Source organism: Schistocerca piceifrons, chromosome 6, assembly GCF_021461385.2.
Source record: "Schistocerca piceifrons isolate TAMUIC-IGC-003096 chromosome 6, iqSchPice1.1, whole genome shotgun sequence".
Classification (NCBI taxonomy): domain Eukaryota; kingdom Metazoa; phylum Arthropoda; class Insecta; order Orthoptera; family Acrididae; genus Schistocerca; species Schistocerca piceifrons.
Genome location: NC_060143.1, coordinates 261,412,251 through 261,433,385, shown reverse-complemented (window position 1 = coordinate 261,433,385; position 21,135 = coordinate 261,412,251). Strand labels below are relative to the sequence as shown.

The following is a 21,135-nucleotide window of genomic DNA, read 5'->3' as shown; positions in this document are numbered from 1 at the left end:
GGTTTGTTCTGCCGATTCACAAGGTATCCTTTTTTTGGTGACACCTGAAATAGTTTGCAGTGCCTCTTTTGCTGTAACCATTTTCTCTGAACATATGTCTCAAGTGCTGCAATTCTGACTGTAGGTAATCATCATCAGAACTAACTTTAGCTCTGTGTATTAACATGTTCAGGACTACTTTCTTGTGTACAAAGCAGTGGAAACTATGGGTGTTCAAGCCAGCAGCTTTCCTGCTGTACTGTGGGGCAACAAGCACCAAGTTAGGATGTTCTGCAGTGCCATGGACGGAGACCAGTGTTCCAGCCCACCCCCCAGATATGAGATATATTGTGCCCTGTTAAAGATGACATAGCTCTTTGTGTGCTCAGTGTGTATGGTGTCCCTTGGTCCCTTGTGAGTGTGACAGCATCTGTACAGGCCAGACAATTCCACAGATGCAGAGTGCTGTAACGAGCACAAGAGTCATATTAATCAAAGGGAGCTTGACAAGTCGGTCATAGTTGAGCATTGCCTGGAAAATGGACACAAAATACAGTTTGAGAACACAAGAGTATTGGCTCATGTGTCAACATATTGGGATTCCATTATAAAAGAGCCGGCTGAGATTAGAATGAACAGCAACAATTTTCAAAGACACCAGGGGTACACACTGAGTAGGGTGTGCGCTTTGGATGTCGAAAGGAAGCAACAACAAATGCTTAATGCTTGTAGTTATGTGAAGGCAGCAGTTTCAACCATGGCACCAGCCCCTCACCCACCTGACATCACTCAGTGCCACAGCGGGCCAGAGCTGCTATGAGCTGCCCAACTCACCTTCCACACACGCACCATTTCGGTGCTCTCTGATTGGTGCTGGCAGTTGTTATCGTAGATATACATGGGGGAAATCATGCCAGCCCCCACAGTCAGCAGTTTTACTCGAATTGATGCGGCTTGAAAACCAAGAAGATTTCATTGAGGTATGGCATCGTGAAAGACTCCGAGGGCACATACTGATTTTTACTTCCCTTTCTATTTAGTCACAGATGCTTTTGATTATAAGCTGTGATACGTACTTTCCCATGACACAGAAAATCCTGAATGCATTATATGGCGTACTATTGCCTTTGCATGTAGGATGACAACAGCCAACAAATGGGACTATGGAGTTATGAAGTTATGAAAAAAGAATCTTTAGCCTTTGTTTTAGCTGTAAAGAAATTTAAATATCTGGTAATGGAAAGAGAAGGTAAAGTTTACACATACCATAAAGCCCTCCCATTTCTAATGTAAATAATGTTGCTTCATTGTGGTTTAAATCATTGGACGCTTCTTTTACAAGAGTTTTGATTCTGGATCTAGCATATTTGAAGATCAAATAATCAAGTAGTGGATGCACTTTCAAGGTTCCATGTTGGATAAAAAGCAGCAACAAAACTTTTCAGAAAAGCGTTCTGCCAAAGCATTCTCCATAAATAAGAACACGTACGTGCATGACCCCCCCCCCCCCCCCCCCCACACACACACACCCTGTCTTTTTCCATCTCTACTTCTCTCCTTTTCTGACGTCCGCCCTGATAGCTGAATGGTTAGCATGATGGACTGGTAGTCCATTATTCCCCACTCGTCCCTCCCCCACAGTCCCCCAATGGTGCCCCTGGAAGCCTTGTCCTACTACCTTCTACGGCAGCCCCTGCATGCCACACTGGACAGCACTTTTCTCTCCCCCTCCATTCATCCTCTGCTAAAACTCTTCCTTCCCTGCCCCACCCCCGATTCCTGCTTTCATTCAATGCAACAGTTGGAGCCCAGCTACAGCAGTTAAAGCTTCACAGAAAAAAAAAGATGAGGAACTGTTACAAATAATTAAGAATGTAGAGTGGATTATGAATCACAAATTTCTAGCGCAGACATTGCACAGCAGAAATATTTTTGAAGAGAACTACTTGGTTTACAGAAGGTGGTTACTGTGCATCTCTGAAGACTGTATGTAAGTATTAATCCGGTAGATTCGCAACTACAAAAAAAAGGACGATGCATCACGAAGGAGTAATCAAAATGGATGGACATCAGTGGATGTGATGTACATGTACATACAAACAAATGGTTACAATTTCAGAAAAATTGGATGATTTATTCAAGAGAAGGAGCTTCACAAATTGAGTAAGTCAATAATGCATTGGTCCACCTCTAGTCCTTAAGCAAACAGTTATTCAGTTTGGCACTGATTGATCGAGTTGTCCGATGCTCTCCTGAGGTCTATTCCGATGCTCTCCTGAGGTCTATTGTGCCAAATTCCCTCTAATTTACACTTCAAGTTGTCAAAATCCGAAGCTGGCTGGAGGACCCTGCCCATAATGCTCCAAACGTTCTGGGGGAGAGATCTATGGACCTTGCTGGCTGAGGTAGGGTTTGGCAAGCATGAAGATAAGCAGTACAAAAACTCACTATGTGCAGACAGGCATTATCTTGCTGAAATGTAAGCCCAGGATAGCTTGCCATGAAGGGCAACAAAATGTGGTGCAGAATATTATTGATGTACCACTGTGCTGTAAGAGTGCAACAGAGGACAGCCAAACTGGCCCTGCTATGAAAAGAAATGCATCTCAGACCATCGTCCTGGCTGTCCAGCCGTACAGCAGGTGACAGTCAGTTTGGTATCCCATCACTGTCTGGGGCATCTCCAGACATGTCTTCGCTGGTCATCAGGGCTCGATTCAAAGTGGGACTCATCACTAAAGACAATAGATGAGATTCCAGGCTGAAGACATGTTTGGAGATGCCCCTGACAGTGGTGGGAAAAACATGATTGTCGCCCCGCCATACGGCCCAACAACAAAGAGTGATGGTGGGAGTTGCCATTTCTTTTCATAGCAGGACCCTTTTGGTAGGCATCTGTGCACCCTTATAGTACAATGGTATGTCAATGATATTCTGCGCTTTGTTTTGTTGTCCTTCATGGTGAGCGATCCTGGGCTTGCATTTCAGCAAGATAATCCCTGCCTGCACATGGTGAGGGTTTCTACTGCCTGTCTCTGTGCTTGTCAAACCCTACCTTGGCCATCAATGTCGCAGATGTCTCCCTAATTAAGAATGTTTGGAGCATTATGAGTAAGGCCACCCAACCAGCTTGGGATTTTGATGATCTAACATGCTATTTGGTCAGAATTTGGCATATCTCTCAGGATGACATCCAAGAACTCGATCAATCAATGCAAAGCAGAATAACTACTTATATAAGGGCCAGAGATGGACTAACACATTATTGATTGGCTAAATTTGTGATGCTCTTTCTCCAGAATAAATCAACAAGGTCTTTTGAAAATGTGACCATTTGCCTGTACATGTACAGCACATCTATTGATTTCAGTCCCATTCAGAGAATTCGTGCATCGATTTTTTTATTTTTGACTTAGAGTGTATTTTGCTTGTTTTGGCACAGGAAACGTATTTTGCACACGAAGAAAATTATTATTTCAAACATATGTTTAGATGGGTAAAGATGAACTGTAAGAAGTGTATTGTCTGGCAGGAAATGAGAACATCTACAGCAAGAATGGGTACTCCAAATTCTCACCTGTAGTGATCACAAGCGGCAAGGTAGTGGAAGAAATTTTGTCGAAGTGGGTGGTTTAACCACTAGGGAATAATTAAGAATCCCACAACTTAAAAAGCTTATTATAAAAAAGGGTCAAAAATGTAAGAGACAGCAGGAAAGAGAAAACAGCTTGAGGTTAAGAAGAGAAATTTGGTGTAGCTAAGGAAAGGGATGTCCCCCCTCTAACATTACCTTTATTCAACAGAAGTTATCGAAACCAAAATTACTTTATACCTTTTAAACAGGTTAATATTATATCAGCTATTTAACAAAAATGTATAAACATAAATTATTTTATTTCTTTGACACAATACATATGTATGTACAGCTAAAATTACTCTCCTTTTATAAACATTTGAAATTATAAATACCTGGCACGCTTAAAGTTCCTATTATTAATTACACAATCTGATGCTAATTATTAAATTTATTTCTGGACTCATTTATAAAATAACAGCAAAAATTAACAGAAAGTCAGCTGTCAACAAATTTGTAAAATCTTTGGAATATTGTTAGTACTGCAGAATGAATTAGTTGTAGTGAGCATGCCTCAGATGTGAATGGACGTGTTTTTATGTTTGGCAATAACAATGTAATTTTTGATAATGAAGTGTTAATTGTAGAAACAGTGTCTGATAGAAAAATGTGAAAAAATAAAAATCAAGATAAAAACAGGTAATTCTTCAGCAGATAGTATGCCAATTGGAACCATGAAAATCTATCAAGTCAAAAATTTCAGCCTCAAGAATCAACCCCTAGACATGAAGAATGGGAGCCAGCTATGACAAAAGAAGATAAGTGAAAAGTTATTTGTAAATCTTACTCCTCTCTAAGCTTATTAACAGAGTTTATTTTGGTGAGTGACAATCAACAGGTGATGTGATGGAGGCTAAAATTACAATGCGGAGAAACAGAAAGAAAACTTTACATGCAAGACCAACCCAAGTATTGAATGCAGTTTTTGGTGGATAGCAGTATAATGGTCAAAATTAAGTTAGTTTAACAAGAGATTGGTGACAGGGGACAGAATGACCCTTGTCTTGTTTTTTTCTGCAAAGTCATTTGCAATTTTTTTTTATTCCATTCATTAAATCATATGACTTTTCTTAATTTTTTCTTCTCTTTGTGATGATGTTTTAAGATGTACAAGATATGTATATTGCCTTAGACGTTTCATCTCATATATCTAGAACAGCGGAAGGGGTCAGTTTAACACCACTGTAATTTCTCTTCTGAACATATGTAAATAATCCAACAATGAAGTGGCAACAATCAGCAATAATGCAGAGTTGTTGCTCATTGTTGTTATTTGTCATGTGCACATTCCAGTCTGCCACAGTTTACAGTGCAATGTAAATGGACAGATAAAAAAATCTACTCACTAACCAGCACCAGGGCAACACAAACACAATAGGATTTCACTCACAAGCTTTTCGAGCCAGTGGCTCCTTCTTCTGGTAGAAGAGTTGAAGGGGAAGGAAGAGGGGTGAAGGAAAATGACTGGAGAGGTTTAGGGAAAGGGATACAGTTTAGAAAAGTCACTCAGAACTCCAGGCCATGAGAAACTTACCAGACTGGAAGTAATAGAACCCAGTACGTTGTCCTTGATGCTGAGTGTTCATCGGAGGTGAGGGTATCATCTGGAGTGCCCCAGGGAAGTGTGGTAGGTCTGCTGTTGTTTTTTATCTACATAAATGATCTTTTGGATAGGGTGGATAGCAATGTGCAGCTGTTTGCTGATGATGCTGTGCTTTACGGGATGGTGTTGTCGTTGAGTGACTGTAGGAGGATACAAGATGACTTGGACAGGATTTGTGATTGGTGTAAAGAATGGCAGCTAACTCTAAATATATATAAATGTAAATTAATGCAGATGGATAGGAAAAAGAATCCTGTAATGTCTGAATACTCCATTAGTAGTGTAGCGCTTGACACAGTCACGTCGATTAAATATTTGGGCGTAACACTGCAGAGCAATATGAAGTGAGACAAGCATGTAATGGGAGTTGTGGGGAAGGCGGATAGTCGTCTTCGGTTTATTGGTATAATTTTGGGAAGATGTGGTTCATCTGTAAGGGAGACCGCTTATAAAACACTAATACGACCTATTCTTGAGTACTGCTCGAGCGTTTGGGATCCCTATCAGGTCGGATTGAGGGAGGACATAGAAGCAATTCAGAGGCAGGCTGCTAGATTTGTTACTGGTAGGTTTGATCATCACGGGAGTGTTACGGAAATGCTTCAGGAACTCAGGTGGGAGTCTCTAGAGGAAAGGAGGTGTTCTTTTTGTGAATCGCTACTTAGGAAATTTAGGGAACCAGCATTTGAGGCTGACTGCAGTACAATTTTACTGCCGCCAACTTACATTTGACAGAAAGACCACAAAGATAAGATAAGAGAGATTAGGGCTCATATAGAGGCCTATAGGCAGTCATTTTTCCCTTGTTCTGTTTGGGAGTGGAACAGGGAGAGAAGATGCTAGTTGTGGTACGAGGTACCCTCCGCCACGCACTGTATGGTGGATTGGGGAGTATGTATGTAGATGTAGAAGGAAAGACCGATTGTTGGGGACTGCACCGGACAATATTTGAAAATCTGCGAACTTAAAGGCGGAAGACAGGGTAATATGCAAGAGAGATTACTACTAGAACATCGTGTACAAGTTAATAAGAGTAAAAAGCAAAGTGTATTGTATGTAACAGGGATGGGAGGGCGGTGAAAAATAGACAAGTCAGAAAATGAAAGATGTAGAAAACTGAAATGGAGTGAAGAAAGAAGTAGTTGCTGTGAATAAATGCTGAGACGGAAGGAATTAACAGAAATTATGGCCAGGTGGGTGGTGAGAACCAATCACATGTTGTAGTGCTAGTTCCCACCTGGATTTTTGAGAAACTGGTGTCTGGGGGAAGAACTCAGATGGCACGTGTGGTGAAACAGGCACCGAAATCATGACTGTCATGTTGTACAGTATGCTCTGCAACAGGATATTGAGTGTTGCCTGTATACACCCTCTGCTTAGGCCCATGCATCCTAACTACAACCCACTTATCAGATAGGATGAATGTACAAAAGAACTAAAAAACAATGAGGGGAGCCTATCACTTGAGGAACTGAAAAAATTGCTAGCTGTCCTATATGCTTGTTGTCATTTCTACAAAAAGTATGTTAGTGACTGATATTTGGTCACATACTTTGGGCCCTACTTTCATCAAGGATGTTATGCCAAGGGACAAATTTTTATGAAAAATCTACCTGCACAAAATGCCTGCCATCCAACAAATTCACACTTCTATCTGAAATTTGGGGAAAGTTTACGGAAAATATTATTCATTCTTACTGTTCTGGAGAAAATATAATCATAGACTAGCTGCTATTACCAAGCAAAATGAGGTGCAAGTTCCCTCAATTCATTCACAATGAACTCTAGAAATTTGGTCTCAAATTATGGATTGCTGTTCATGTAGCAACAAAGACAACACAGATTGGGAGGAGCAGCCTCTAGAAGAGTACATCATTCTGCATCTCATGTGGCCATTTCTAAATCAAAAAAGAAACATGACTGACAACTTCTTTATGTGTCTTAAACTTGCTAAGAAGCTCAAAGAAAAGAAAATTTCATTAGTTGGTAAATGAAAATGAGCGTTTGGCTTCATTGGCTGAGAGCCCCTTGCAGGGCAGGTCCGGCTGCCTTGGTGCGGGTCTTATTACATTCAACACCACATTGGGCAACCTGCGTGCTGGATGGGGATGAAATGATGATGAAGACAGCACAACATCCAGTCCCTGAGCAGAGAAAATCCCCAACCCAGCCGAGAATCACACCCAGGCCTGTAGGATGGCAATCCGTCACGCTGACCACTCAACTATCGGGGCGGACCATTAGCTGGTGCAATGACTGAAACCCATCATGAAATCCTGTGTGAGGTAAAGAATAAAATGCTGAAATACCATATATACCTGATTATAATACAAGGTTTTTCCCAAATTCGTCATTAGAAAAATAGGAGTTGTCTTATATTTGCAGATTAAACTAGTGCTGCTGAGATCAGCGTTTTTATATTGTTTAGTAGATTAATATAGAGGTTGCCATACGATTTGCAAATTAAGCTTTGGCTATTTAGGTTCCATACAAATTTATTTTGAACAATCCTTAAAGGTAGGACTTAGCAAACAATATTTGCATTCAAATATGCTCAAGATTGCCAGATACACCGAAGCACTCAATACAGTACTGACTTTGCTTGAACAGTCACATGATATTTGACTTGTGGCAATAGTGCAAGGGATTCATGAGAAATTATGAACTATAGTCAGATTAAAATTACTTGATGGTTGACACCTCATGTGTTGTAGCTGGTTTCCTCCAATCAGAGCTCTCAACATCATGCCTGAACCGTTTGCCATTACCAAACTGCCACAACAATTAGTTATGTCCACTTCCTTGTCCAGGTTTCTTTCTTGATGTCAACTTCATTTATACAGTTATTATAATCACAGAGATTGACTTACATTAGATAAGCTTCACAAAATATTGTGTGAAGCCAAATTCTTGAAGGTTGTCAATCATTGCAACTGGGACACCAGAACAATAAATGCAACAGCTGTTGCAGTCTAATACCATAGCGTAGAGGTTATACCATAAACCTGATGTGAAAAGGTATAACGTTCAATCTCATCAAATGCAGTGAAATTTTTCTAAGTCTAATCAAAAGACTATCATTTTTATTCAATTGCAAATGCAATTTCTTTCTTATTTCCAGCAATTTGCCATGTCATTTGCATCATCATATTGGCATTTTTATTTTCTCTTATTTTTATTTGTATCATTCTTTTTTCATTTGTAAACTGCTTGTGTCATCTGTAATCCGCACCAAGTGCCAACCAGCACTGCTCTTCAGCTGGTAATGCAGCACCCCGTGTAGCCGGTGTATATGATAGTTTCAGGCAACCAATGACAGTGAGAAATTACAAATTGCTTTCACTGCTAAAGCTGAAACTTTGCTGTAGAAGATGGCTATGCAAAGGAACATATCACAAAATTTTTCTGTCTTGAGGTTGCTTTTAGAGGTTATCCTTAAACGCCGTGAACAAAGTGATCACGATTTTAGTTCTGTTGCAGACTGATTAATGCTGTTTTCTCAGATACATTGCATATCATGGGGTTATGGTTAGCTCAGGAAATTAGTTTAAATTCAGGGCCACAAAATCCATCGTCTGCCGCAATTCAGTTATAGGTCACTAAAAATCAGCTGTTGACATAACATTCTCCTTTTCCGTCATACCTCACGGCATCTGCTTCCAATAATGATCCATGTTACACATTAACAGCATTTGTGAAGTGACACACTACATTTGTCTGTTGCCTATAACTGAGCAGTAGGCAGCAGATGTAGCAACACTGTAGCAGCACATGACAGACGTCAACTATCAAGTAATGTTAATCGGTCTATAGCCATTTTAACAATCTAATGCTCTGCTTAAAAACTGACAATTTTGAAAACCCTGGAGGAAATAACATTAGATTTTATCAACTTACAAACTGTCATTGTATTCGAACAGGTTTTGCAATAAAAGTTCTCATACATGTATGGGTAGCACATATAGGTAACATTCAAAGGCAAAAACCTTGCCCTTCAAAAACTGTTACTTTATGATGAAACCAAGTCAAGTTTTTATATGGGTGCGTGAAACTGTAATGACTTACCGTTTCTAATAACAAGGGCGAGTGTGCAGTGTACTTTGCACACAGGTAAAGAACAGCTGTCCTTATGTTTCCAAGGTTAACACATATGAGCAAAATCACAGGTTAAACTTAGTTTAATTAAGCAACAATAAAATAAACTCACATTATACAAGCTAAAGCACTGTTTAATTAAACAATAATAAAATAAACTTTCATCATATCACTCTGTTACCATGCACAAGTGTTACCCCACAGTAATGACACGCCCAAGAGTGTTAAACAGTGCGGCTGCACAGCAGATCCCAGCCAACCGCTTATTTGATTACTAATTATCTCATAGACAACTGTGACATTGTGGGATTGTGTTGCTACTTCAAAATCTGGGTCATTTTCTCGGATGAGTCGTACATTTTTTCTCATATATCTCAATGTTTATTTTATGTGACTGCTGCTCACTTGGACTTATGACAGTGACACTTGACACTGCATTAGCTGAAGCCCTAATGAAGGAGTAGGTATTGGCTCAAATTTTAAAATAACAATGTACCAGTACAAGACAATGTTATTTGTGGTTGGCACATTTTATTCATTATGTGATCAAAAGTATCCAGACACCCCCAAAAACATATGTTTTTCATATTAGGTACATTGTGCTGCCATCTATGCCAGGTACTCCATATCAGCAACCTCATTAGTCATTAGACACTGTGAGAGAGCAGAATGTGGCACTCTGCGGAACTCACGAACATCGGACATGGTCAGGTGATTGGGTGCCACTTGTGTGACACATCTGTACGCAAGATTTCTACACTCCTAAACATCCCTAGATCCACTGTTTCCAATATGATAGTGAAGTGGAAATGTGAAGGGATGTGTACACCACAAAAGGGTACAGGCTGACCTCGTCTGTTGACTGAAAGAGACTGCCGACAGTTGAAGAGGGCCGTAATGAGTAAATAGGCAGACATCTATACAGACCATCACACAGGAATTCCAAACTGCATCAGGATCCACTGCAAGTACTATGACAGTTAGGCGGGAGGTGAGAAAACTTGGATTTCATGGTCAAGCTACTGCTCGTAAGTCACACATCACGTCAGTAAATGCCAAACAACACCGCGCTTGCTGTAAGGAGCATAAACATTGGACAACTGAAGAGTGGAAACACGTTGCATTGAGTGACCAATCATGATACACAATGTGGCGATCCGATGGCAGGGTGTGGGTATGGCAAATGCCCAGTGAAAGTCATCTGCCAGCATGTTAGTGCCAACAGTAAAATTCAGAGGTGGTGGTGTTATGGTGAGGTTTTGTTTTTCATGGAGGGGGCTTGCATCCCTCGTTCTTTTGTGTGACACTATCACAGCACAGGCCTACATTGATGTTTTAAGCACCTTCTTGCCTCCCACTGTTGAAGAACAATTCAGGGATGGAGATTGCATCTTTCAACATGATCGAGCACCTGCTCATAATGCAAGGCCTGTGATGGAGTGGTTACATGACAAAAACATCCCTGCATCACTGTAATGGACTGGCCTGCATAGAGTCCTGTCCAGAATCCTATAGGACACCTTTGGGATGTTTTGGAACGCCAACTTCGTGGCAGGCCTCACCGATTGACATCGATACCTCTCCTCAGTGCAGCACTCTGTGAAGAATGTGCTGCCATTTCCCAAGAAACCTTCCAGCACCCGATTGAATGTATGCCTGCGAGAGTGGAGGCTGTCATCAAGGCTAAGGATGGGCCAACACCATATTGAATTCCAGCATTACCAATGGAGGGCGCCTCAAACTTTCAAGTCATTTTCAGCCAGCTATCCAGATATGTTTGATCGCATAGTGTACATAGGCATGCCAACTCAAGGGTCAGTCAGTCACGATTTCACTGTGCTATTTCATTGATATTGATACAAGTTGTTGTTTGGTTCTGGATCTGCTACATCTTACGTTTACAATCTTGGTTTAATTGGACTTATTATTCTGCCATGTCTCTCAGTTGTCAGTCTTTCTCTTGTTGTTGTCCACCTGTTTACTCTCTGGTTGCCCACTGTTGACACCCTCAACCAGTCTCTGCAGGTTCTCAAGTCATTTCGTCTTGTTTGAGTCTGGTCACTATAAAATTGAAAGTTAATACTTACCCAAAATGCAAGAGTTGCCATTTACAACCTGTTTCGTAATCATGTGACTATGCAGATTTTCCCAGTGCATTAAAAGATCAAATTCTTGTTGGGTCTTCAACCAGGTTAAACTGTCATCTCCACACAATATTTCTGCGGTTCGACTGGCCACCATCATCAGGTGAGAAAAGCTAGGCAGCTCCCACCAATAATTGATTCAAATCATGCATGTCAGAATCTGTATGTACAGTGAAAATATGAAAGCGCATGTGCTAAGGTAAAATGTGTAAGCACTTAATCATTGCTGCTGCTCCCTAGCACAAGAAGAGTTGCTGTGCCTCCAGGGTGAATACTGTCGGAAAATGATATATCGTTAAAAATTATTACTCATAGCTAGCCAATTCAGATGCCATTGTTTCTTCATATCTGATAAAACAGGATTCCGAGTTTTACTTAGTGGGTGTCTGTTGTTTCTTATATGTGACAAAATAGGATTCCAAATTTTACTTAGCGGGCATCAGTTATCACAGTTAATGATATTATCTGTTAGTCTGATTTTGACAGATTCTTTTAAAACACAATCCCAGTAACGTGAGACATTTGCAACTGCATCTCATTGTATAGCATCCTATGCCCCTCTGTAAGACAGTGCTCAACCACCACAGATTTGTCAGGTTGTAATAATTGCGTTGAACATCATCACCATATGTGATTATTACAACCTGACAAACCTGTGGTGGCTGAGCACTGTCTTACAGAGGGACATAGGATGCTATACAATTAGACACAATTGTAAATGCCTTGTGTTACTGGGATTGTGTTTTAAAAGAGTCTGTTGAAATCAGATTAACAGATGATATCATTAATCATGATAACGGACACCTGCCAAGTAAAACTTTGAAACCAGTTTTATCAGATATGAAGAAACAATGGCATCTGAATCGGCTAGCTATTAGTAATAAGCTTTAATGATATGTCATTTTCCGACAGTATCCACCACTGGAGGCACAGCAACTCTTCTTGCACTAGGAACAGCAGCAAGGATTAAGTGCTTGCACATTTTACCTTAGCGCATGTGCCTTCGTATTTCCACTGTACATAAAGGTTCTGGCATTCACAGTTTGAATAAGTTATTCATGAGAGGGGCACAGCTTTTCTCACCTGATGATGGTGGACAGGTGGACCATGGAAATATTGTGTGCAATGACAGTCTGATTTGGCTAAAGACTCGGCAAGAATTTAATCTGTTTTGTAATCACTTGGGCTAGCCTATATGGATGGGTTCGGGCCTTTGGTTAGTGTGTTGTGTCATCAGCAAAACTTTATATACCAACAGAGCAATTTCCCTAGCTTATCTCTGCTATGGCTTCATCTACATTGTCCTGTATAATGTTGTCAGTAGATAATCCTGTATGAAATCCAACCTAACAGGCAGTTCTCAAGTTCAGTCCTGAAAGGTAATTAACATCACTTTCTCCACTTTTAAAAAGACGGAATGAGTGGAATGGGTGTTTAGTTGGAGATGGTTTGCATACCTCCAGTCTTGTAGATGGATGCTTCTATAACACATATAAGTTTGCCAGGAAACATGTCCCAAGTCATTAAATGATTATAAACATAACTTAACGGTAATTCTATCAAGTTAACACCAGATTTTAAATTATTCATGATTAATAACATCCTCATACAGTAGTCTTCAATTCTAGTTTACAATAAAAGGAAAGCACAACCAGATTTCAGGATAACAGGTACATTCGAAAAACTGCAACTAAATCTGACGACTATACATATTGTCAGACTCTAAGAAAACTATTAGAACTTGTAATAACATTCTAAAGAGGATACCACAATACACACTGAGTATCCATTAGGGTCAACTAAGTGGGGTATGTAGTCATTCTCTGGTACATGGCATGTAAGCACCCTGACATTGGTGTGAGACTGGTATGGCAGTCAATAGATGTGTACGCAGCATTGTGTGTTGCCTCACCTAATGTGGGTGCATGTTAGTTACAAGCTTATGCATGGACCTTTGCCCAGTTCTGCAAGAGGTTTTCCATGTGGCCTTGGAATACCTGAAATTAATTTTCTGCTTACATGCCTTGTACCAGAGATTCACCGTATTGCGCTCTTTTACTTGACTTGTATTGATATTCTGTACATATTGTGGTATTCTCTTTAGAATTTTACTACAAATTCTGTTGGTTTTCTAAGTGTTTGACAATATGTGTAGTCATCAGATATAGTTGCAATTTTTCAGATTTACTTGAAGATGGGACTGTTGTCCTGAAACCTGGTTGTGTTCTCATTTTTATTGTAAAATCAAAACAACTGCATGTGGATGTTATCAATCATGAGTAATCTGTATAGCAATTGAATTGAATGAAATTTCATTGTCGTTTAGCTATTGCAGCATTTGACAAAGCCAAGTTACATACGTACAAGTTACACAGAATATACAGGGTGTTACAAAAAGGTACGGCCAAACTTTCAGGAAACATTCCTCACACACAAAGAAAGAAAATATGTTATGTGGACATGTGTCCAGAAATGCTTACTTTCCATGTTAGAGCTCATTTTATTACTTCTCTTCAAATCACATTAATCATGGAATGGAAACACACAGCAACAGAACGTACCAGCGTGACTTCAAACACTTTGTTACATGAAATGTTCAAAATGTCCTCCGTTAGCGAGGATACATGCATCCATCCTCCGTTGCATGGAATCCCTGATGCACTGATGCAGCCCTGGAGAATGGCGTATTGTATCACAGCCATCCACAATACGAGCACGAAGAGTCTCTACATTTGGTACCGGGGTTGCGTAGACAAGAGCTTTCAAATGCCCCCATACATGTAAGTCAAGAGGGTTGAGGTCAGGAGAGCGTGGAAGCCATGGAACTGGTCCGCCTCTACCAATCCATCGGTCACCAAATCTGTTGTTGAGAAGCGTACGAACACTTCGACTGAAATGTGCAGGAGCTCCATCGTGCATGAACCACATGTTGTGTCGTACTTGTAAAGGCACATGTTCTAGCAGCACAGGTAGAGTATCCCGTATGAAATCATGATAATGTGCTCCATTGAGCGTAGATGGAAGAACATGGGGCCCAATCAAGACATCACCAACAATGCCTGCCCAAATGTTCACAGAAAATGTGATTGCACAATTGCGTGCGGATTCTTGTCAGCCCACACATGTTGATTGTGAAAATTTACAATTTGATCACGTTGGAATGAAGCCTCATCCGTAAGGAGAACATTTGCACTGAAATGAGCATTGACACATTGTTGGATGAACCATTCGCAGAAGTGTACCCGTGGAGGCCAATCAGCTGCTGATAGTGCCTGCACACACTGTACATGGTACGGAAACAACTGGTTCTCCCATAGCACTCTCCATACAGTGACGTGGTCAACGTTACCTTGTACAGCAGCAACTTCTCTGACGTTAACATTAGGGTTATCGTCAACGGCACGAAGAATTGCCTCGTCCATTGCAGGTGTCCTCATCGTTCTAGGTCTTCCCCATTCGCAAGTCATAGGCTGGAATGTTCCATGCTCTCTAAGACGCCGGTCAATTACTTCGAACGTCTTCCTGTCAGGACGCCTTCGTTCTGGAAATCTGTCTTGATACAAACGTACCGCGACAAGGTTATTGCCCCATGCTAATCCATACATCAAATGGGCATCTGCCAACTCCGCATTTGTAAACATTGCACTGACTGCAAAACCACGTTCGTGATAAACACTAACCTGTTGATGCTACGTACTGATGTGCTTGATGCTAGTACTGTAGAGCAATGAGTTGAATGTCAACACAAGCACCGAAGTCAACATTACCTTCCTTCAATTGGGCCAACTGGCGGTGAATCGAGGAAGTACATTACATACTGACGAAACTAAAATGAGCTCTAACATGGAAATTAAGCATTTCTGGACACATGTCCACATAACATCTTTTCTTTATTTGTGTGTGAGGAATGTTTCCTGAAAGTTTGGCCGTACCTTTTTGTAACACCCTGTATACATGGGTTGACGATCAATATGTCACTATCGGTTTTCCATAAAATACAATATTTAAAATGAAATAATATGAAAACATTGCATCATAAATTACTCAGTTAAAGAAATTATGCTGCACTCTCCAAACTGGTACCACTATGATATTTTAAAGTCATAAAATTCCTGAAGTGAGTAGCAAGGATTTGCAGCTAACCAACTGAATAATTTGTCTTTAAATAAATCAAATGGAGCTTCTACCCATCCTAGTGGCAGTTTGTTAAACATCTTCATACCCACCACTTCGTAGCTGTTCAGTGACTTGGATAATCTGTAGTAAGGTATGTCAAGATGGCTACTATTTCTGGTTCCATGAGAGTGTACATCTCTTCTACGCTGGTATTCTGATAAGTTGCTCTTTATATGCAGTAGGGCAGTGTAAATATACATGTTTATAACAGTTAGTTATGGATGTCCTCTCAAGAGAAACAAGAGTTTAATTCACTGCTGAAAACAATGTCATAGCCAGAAATATCACAAGTATCTAGCAAAATCACAACTTTTTAAATTTTCTTAGAGGCTGTGTTTTTTTTTTTTTAAACTAATGTCTTTGAGTTATGTAAAGTATGTCTTATTGATTGAATGTCAGTATGTGTAATGTTTGCTGCAACTGTGAGAAAGTAAACCCTGAATTTATTGAACAATAATCTCCGTGTGTCATCATTACTGCCACACCTGTTATCTAGAAACTCAGTGTCATCACACTGCTTTTGCTTTGTCCTATTTAACAATGCTCCTGACCATTTTCGCTTTAATCTCTGAGTGTTTTTTTAAGTATATGTGTTTTTAACAAGTCTATTAGTAAAGTAAGTAAGTAAACACCACTCATGGTTTAGGCCTTAGGCATGTTCCAACTGGCTGACTGCTGTCTATAAGGCAGTACGAGGAACAATCTATGATCATGGGACATGTGATCAGCATGTTACCAATCCTTCCAGCCAGGAATCCTGATGATGCCAGTGCTTCTTTATTCAAGCATCTCCTCATTTGGCCTGTTTAGTTACACACTATTTTTATTTTATGATATGAACTTGGTTTAGCAAATGCATACTTACTTAATGAGCATTCTAATCTGCTTCTGATCTGAGAATTTTGAACTGTAAGGAGAATGCTGACAGTATGTCCACACAGAACACTCTAATGGACTCGTGTGCATCCCTTCAGTTACGTTTCCATGATGTCTGAATGAAATTTGTCCAGTTTCAATGGCTGCAAAATATTTATATATAAAAAGATCTTTAATATGCATATATTGATTCACTGCACGTTAATCTAAAATCCTAGGGAGAACATGGTGATCTCTGTTGTAAGATGTAACAACTATACAATATGGAAGTCAGAGATGACCAAGTACAAAGTTTCTATATTTGACAGAAACTGTGTCAACATAAAGATATATTCTTAATGAATCTAAACTGTAAACTGCAAAATCAGTAAAACCACCATGGAACACATTTGACCATGAAGCGTATCAATAATTTTAGAAGAGTCAACATTCATACTATAATCACTTTCAGTGTTGATAACAGTCTTGTGTACAGAAGGCCGTCAGCAAAAGTCATGATGAACGCATCACAAGACATCTTAAGCAAATGAGCAACTAACGACTGCAACTGCAGCTCGTATTCTAATTGCTAACATTGCTGCCTCTAGGTCATGGGGTCCCAGGTTCGATTCCCAGCCGGGTTGGGGATTTTCTCTGCTGAGGGATTGGGTGTCTGTGTTGTCCTCATCATTTGTGACAGTGGCTAAACTGGATTGTGTGAAAACTGGACTGTGTAAAAAGTGGGACTCTTCTGAAGAAGAGAAATTTGTTAACATCGAGTTTAGATTTAAGTGTGAGGAAGTTGTTTCTGAAAGTATTTGTATGGAGTGTAGCCATGTATGGAAGTGAAACATGGACGATAAATAGTTTGGAAAAGAAGAGAATAGAAGCTTTCAAAATGTGGTGCTACAGAAGAATGCTGAAGATTAGGTGGGTAGATCACATAACTAATGAGGAGGTATTGAATAGAATTGGGGAGAAGAGAAATTTGTGGCACAACTTGACTAGAAGAATGGATCAGTTGGTAGGAAATGTTCTGAGGCATCAAGGGATCATCAATTTAGTACGGAGGGCAGTGTGGAGGGTAAAAATCGTAGAGGGAGACCAAGAGATGAATACACTAAGCAGATTCAGAAGGATGTAGGTTGCAGTAGGTACTGGGAGGTGAACAAGCTTGCACAGGATAGAGTAGCATGGAGAGCTGCACCAAACCAATCTTTGGACTGAAGACCACAACAACAAAGGGCGCTAACAACAGTGCAGTTGAGTGCCCCACAAACCAAACAACAACAAACAACTAATGACTACGAGCTGGTTTATATACCAACACACAAACAGGACGATGCCAGGGTCTAATAATGAACTGTTTCTGGTCCGGTTTGTCATTTTCCAGTTGCATAAGAATACTAGCATGCAGAACAGCACGAAGTTTGGCATTATTGCGGCAGCCACTGAATGTTGCAGCAGCTTATGCAATCAAAATAAACTGTTACACACTCTATAGCTTATAGTGTTGCCACATAGACCTTGTCAGTGATAGCCAATGTTTGGTAACTGATGTTACTTATGATGCTACCCTGACGGTAGCAGTGACAGGAATGATAGTGTACATTAGAATTGTAAACCACATCAGACTTTAGTTAGAGAAGGAGGGGGTGGGAGAACTGATATTCAGCTCCCACTCACCAGTTTTGTTGTTCCTTATTATAACATCCTTGACAAATGCCATTTTGCAGCCAACAGATCAAATTATGACATGAATGTAAAGCCAATACTTTGTGCTTCACTGAGAGCTTGGTTTCACAGTTTGGAAATCAAATATCAGACAGTGATAACAACAATATGAAGATTTTCCTTAATCATGATAGTTACAGAATATGGTAGTGAGTGAGTGAGTGAATCTTTGTCTGATTGTCCAGCAAATCGAAGAATGAATAATTCACTCTGCAGTGGTCTTTGCAATGTTTTGAAACTTCTTGACATGAAAGCTGTGTGCTGCATCAAGAGTAAAATCCAGAACTGGCCTTTCACAGGCAATACTCTTATCCCTGAATCTAAATCTGAACTCTATAAGCCACTTTCTGGTGTGTGGCAGAGGGTACTTGGTATACCACTGTAACCTGGTCCCTTTTCTGTTTCAGTCACAAATGGTGTGTGAGAAGAATGATTGTTGGTAAGCCTCCATAAGAAGTCATCTCTCTCTAGTTTGACCTTTACGGGCCATTTGGGTGATAAATGTAATACAAAGCAATATTTTAGTTGACTTTTCTTTGAACATGCTCTGGGGCCTTTAATAATAAACTACTCCATGATGCACAACACACATTTTATAGTGTCTGCCGTTGAAGTTAATTGATGCTTTCATGTCTACTAACCGAACCTGTGACAAAATGCTCAGCACTGTTTTGGATCTCTTCTGTTTCCTATAATGATCTTAATTAGTAAGGGTACCAAACTTTGCAGCACTACACAAGTATCAGTCAAATCAGGATTTTGTAAGCTGCTTTTTTTGTAGGAAGTCTATATTTGTACAGTAACATAAAATATCTGACATGTAACAAAATAAAATTTTAATTTAAACTGAAACTGCAAATACACTTATAGTATTTGTCAACATACAATACAGTGTAAGTCCCACAATTTTTCATCAAGTAACTATTCAACATCTTCAAATGGTTAGAAGAGTAACTGCTGGAAGAAGGGACTTGCAATATTTGTGTGACAGTGTCCAAATGTATAGGGCCCATGGGCAGGAATCACACATTCAGTAAAAGCACTTACAGTCAGATGAAAATAGTGCTCATAGAGCCCCTGTTGGTTGCCAAATGGAGGCCTTCCATGTGTGCATCATGGCAATAATTGTTTTCCAGAAATTCTTTTGACTAAAAACTGAATTAAAAATCTGCATTGCAAAAGCTTTATTGGGTCTGTAACTGCAGCTCCTTTTTTTCTCCTGCTATAATTTAATGGCAGCCAGCACTGCATTCTGTGCAGCACTTAGTCAAAATCCTGTGTTCCTGTTGAGGAGATTGTCTTCAGTAAAGATATGCAGGGCTTCCTAAACAACAAATTCCCACAACAATGCTGCAGAGGACATAATTTGAGTATTGCCATTAACAATTTGATACCCTATGTTTAGACAATGTGCTGCTATCAGTGATTTGTCAGGTTGGTTAAAGTGAGTATGTCGATGATATTCAAAAGAGAGTTCTTGCACAATGAGATATCACTTGAGAATCCTTTCAATTCTTTAACAAATAGTGCCAAAATATAGCAAGAAGGTCACTGCAGTGGGCGCCTCCCTAGAATGAACTTGCTTTGGCCAGAATGCTTCATGTACCCGTTTTTCAAAATAACTGTTCTAACAGTACACCATCCTTAGATGGTGCAGCTCACCTGGCAAGCTATCAGGGTCAGAGACCACATGGGATTATGGGAAACGGGCATACGGATAACTGTATATGCTACAAACTGTTCCCATAAATGTTTATACATACATATATTTCAGCGCAAAGAAAGATACACGTGTACACTGTACAAGGTACAAAGGCTGACTGGAACATTAACATGGTGGCTCATCAGAGCAGTTAGATTTCAAAGATCATGCTTTACGTGGTCGATGTGACCTATTGATGCCACAAGATCAATGAACCAAGGAGTAAGACACTACTGCACTGGCTTGCAAATGTAACTCTGTGTGAGTACATTTGCAGTAGGTACAGTGTCCCAGCATTCTCTTTGATTTTATTCTAAAAATGACATCTAAAATTGGTAAGCTGCCATCTTATTGTATAAACATGGAGCATCACACACTTTATAAGAAGAATAAACTTTTATCTGTAGTACATTGCCCTGAGATTGTGTTATTAATGAAATTACGCATATCCATATGGCAGACTATCCATCAACTGGGATGCGGGATTTCAACTTAGCCTGGAATCCAGAAATTGCTGCCATAAAATTGAAGGAGAGAAACAAGAAACTTTGATTACACACTAAACAGAACACAGTTTTAATTCAGCTTTTAGCTACAGGAATATCTGGCAGCACAATCATTGCTGATGACATACATGAGGAAGGCCTCTATTCAGTTCCCAGCAAGGAGGCATGAGGAGTGCTACTTTCATTTCATTTCTGCACATGCATGATTCGTGATCATGGGCCAACTAGGTCTAGATGTCACCAGGTGAATATTATCTTTCACTTTTGCATCTTGCAGTGACTTTCCTTACTACCTCAGGATGTTGACCATATGCTCCAAGGAAATATTGTGGGACTTACTCACACTAATTGTTATCCGGTGGTCAACCCAATAAGTGTAGTTCCAACAGATCTGCTGTGAAAGCCTGAAAAGTTCTTAACTGAAATTACTTCTTTTTAACTATAGCTGTTTCACAAACAAATTTTTAATTGAAAACTAGCAGCATGTGTAATATAGAAGATAAAGATATTTACTTGCCTCGAATGTCTGAACATCATATAGTTACAGATATGGACAAGGTAAATGTAAGTGCATATAAGCTTTTGGCACATGCAAGTAGAGACAGTATGGAGAAAGGAGGAGTTGCCATATATTTTAAAAGTTATCATAGAGTGAAAAATATAGACACTAAAAAATTTTGTGTACAGAAACATATAGAAGCATGTGG

The 21,135-nt window shown here is 39.9% G+C and overlaps 1 protein-coding gene across 1 annotated transcript in view; it reads right to left on the bottom strand.

The window, feature by feature from the left end:
- Positions 1 to 21,135, bottom strand: part of LOC124802893 (minichromosome maintenance domain-containing protein 2-like) — a 135,611-nt gene that overhangs the window by 105,487 nt on the left and 8,989 nt on the right. The window contains exon 2 of the mRNA XM_047263953.1: positions 16,497 to 16,650. Coding sequence (XP_047119909.1) covers positions 16,497 to 16,597 — 101 coding nt within the window. The 5' untranslated portion in view covers positions 16,598 to 16,650. The remainder of the gene's footprint in view (positions 1 to 16,496; positions 16,651 to 21,135) is intronic.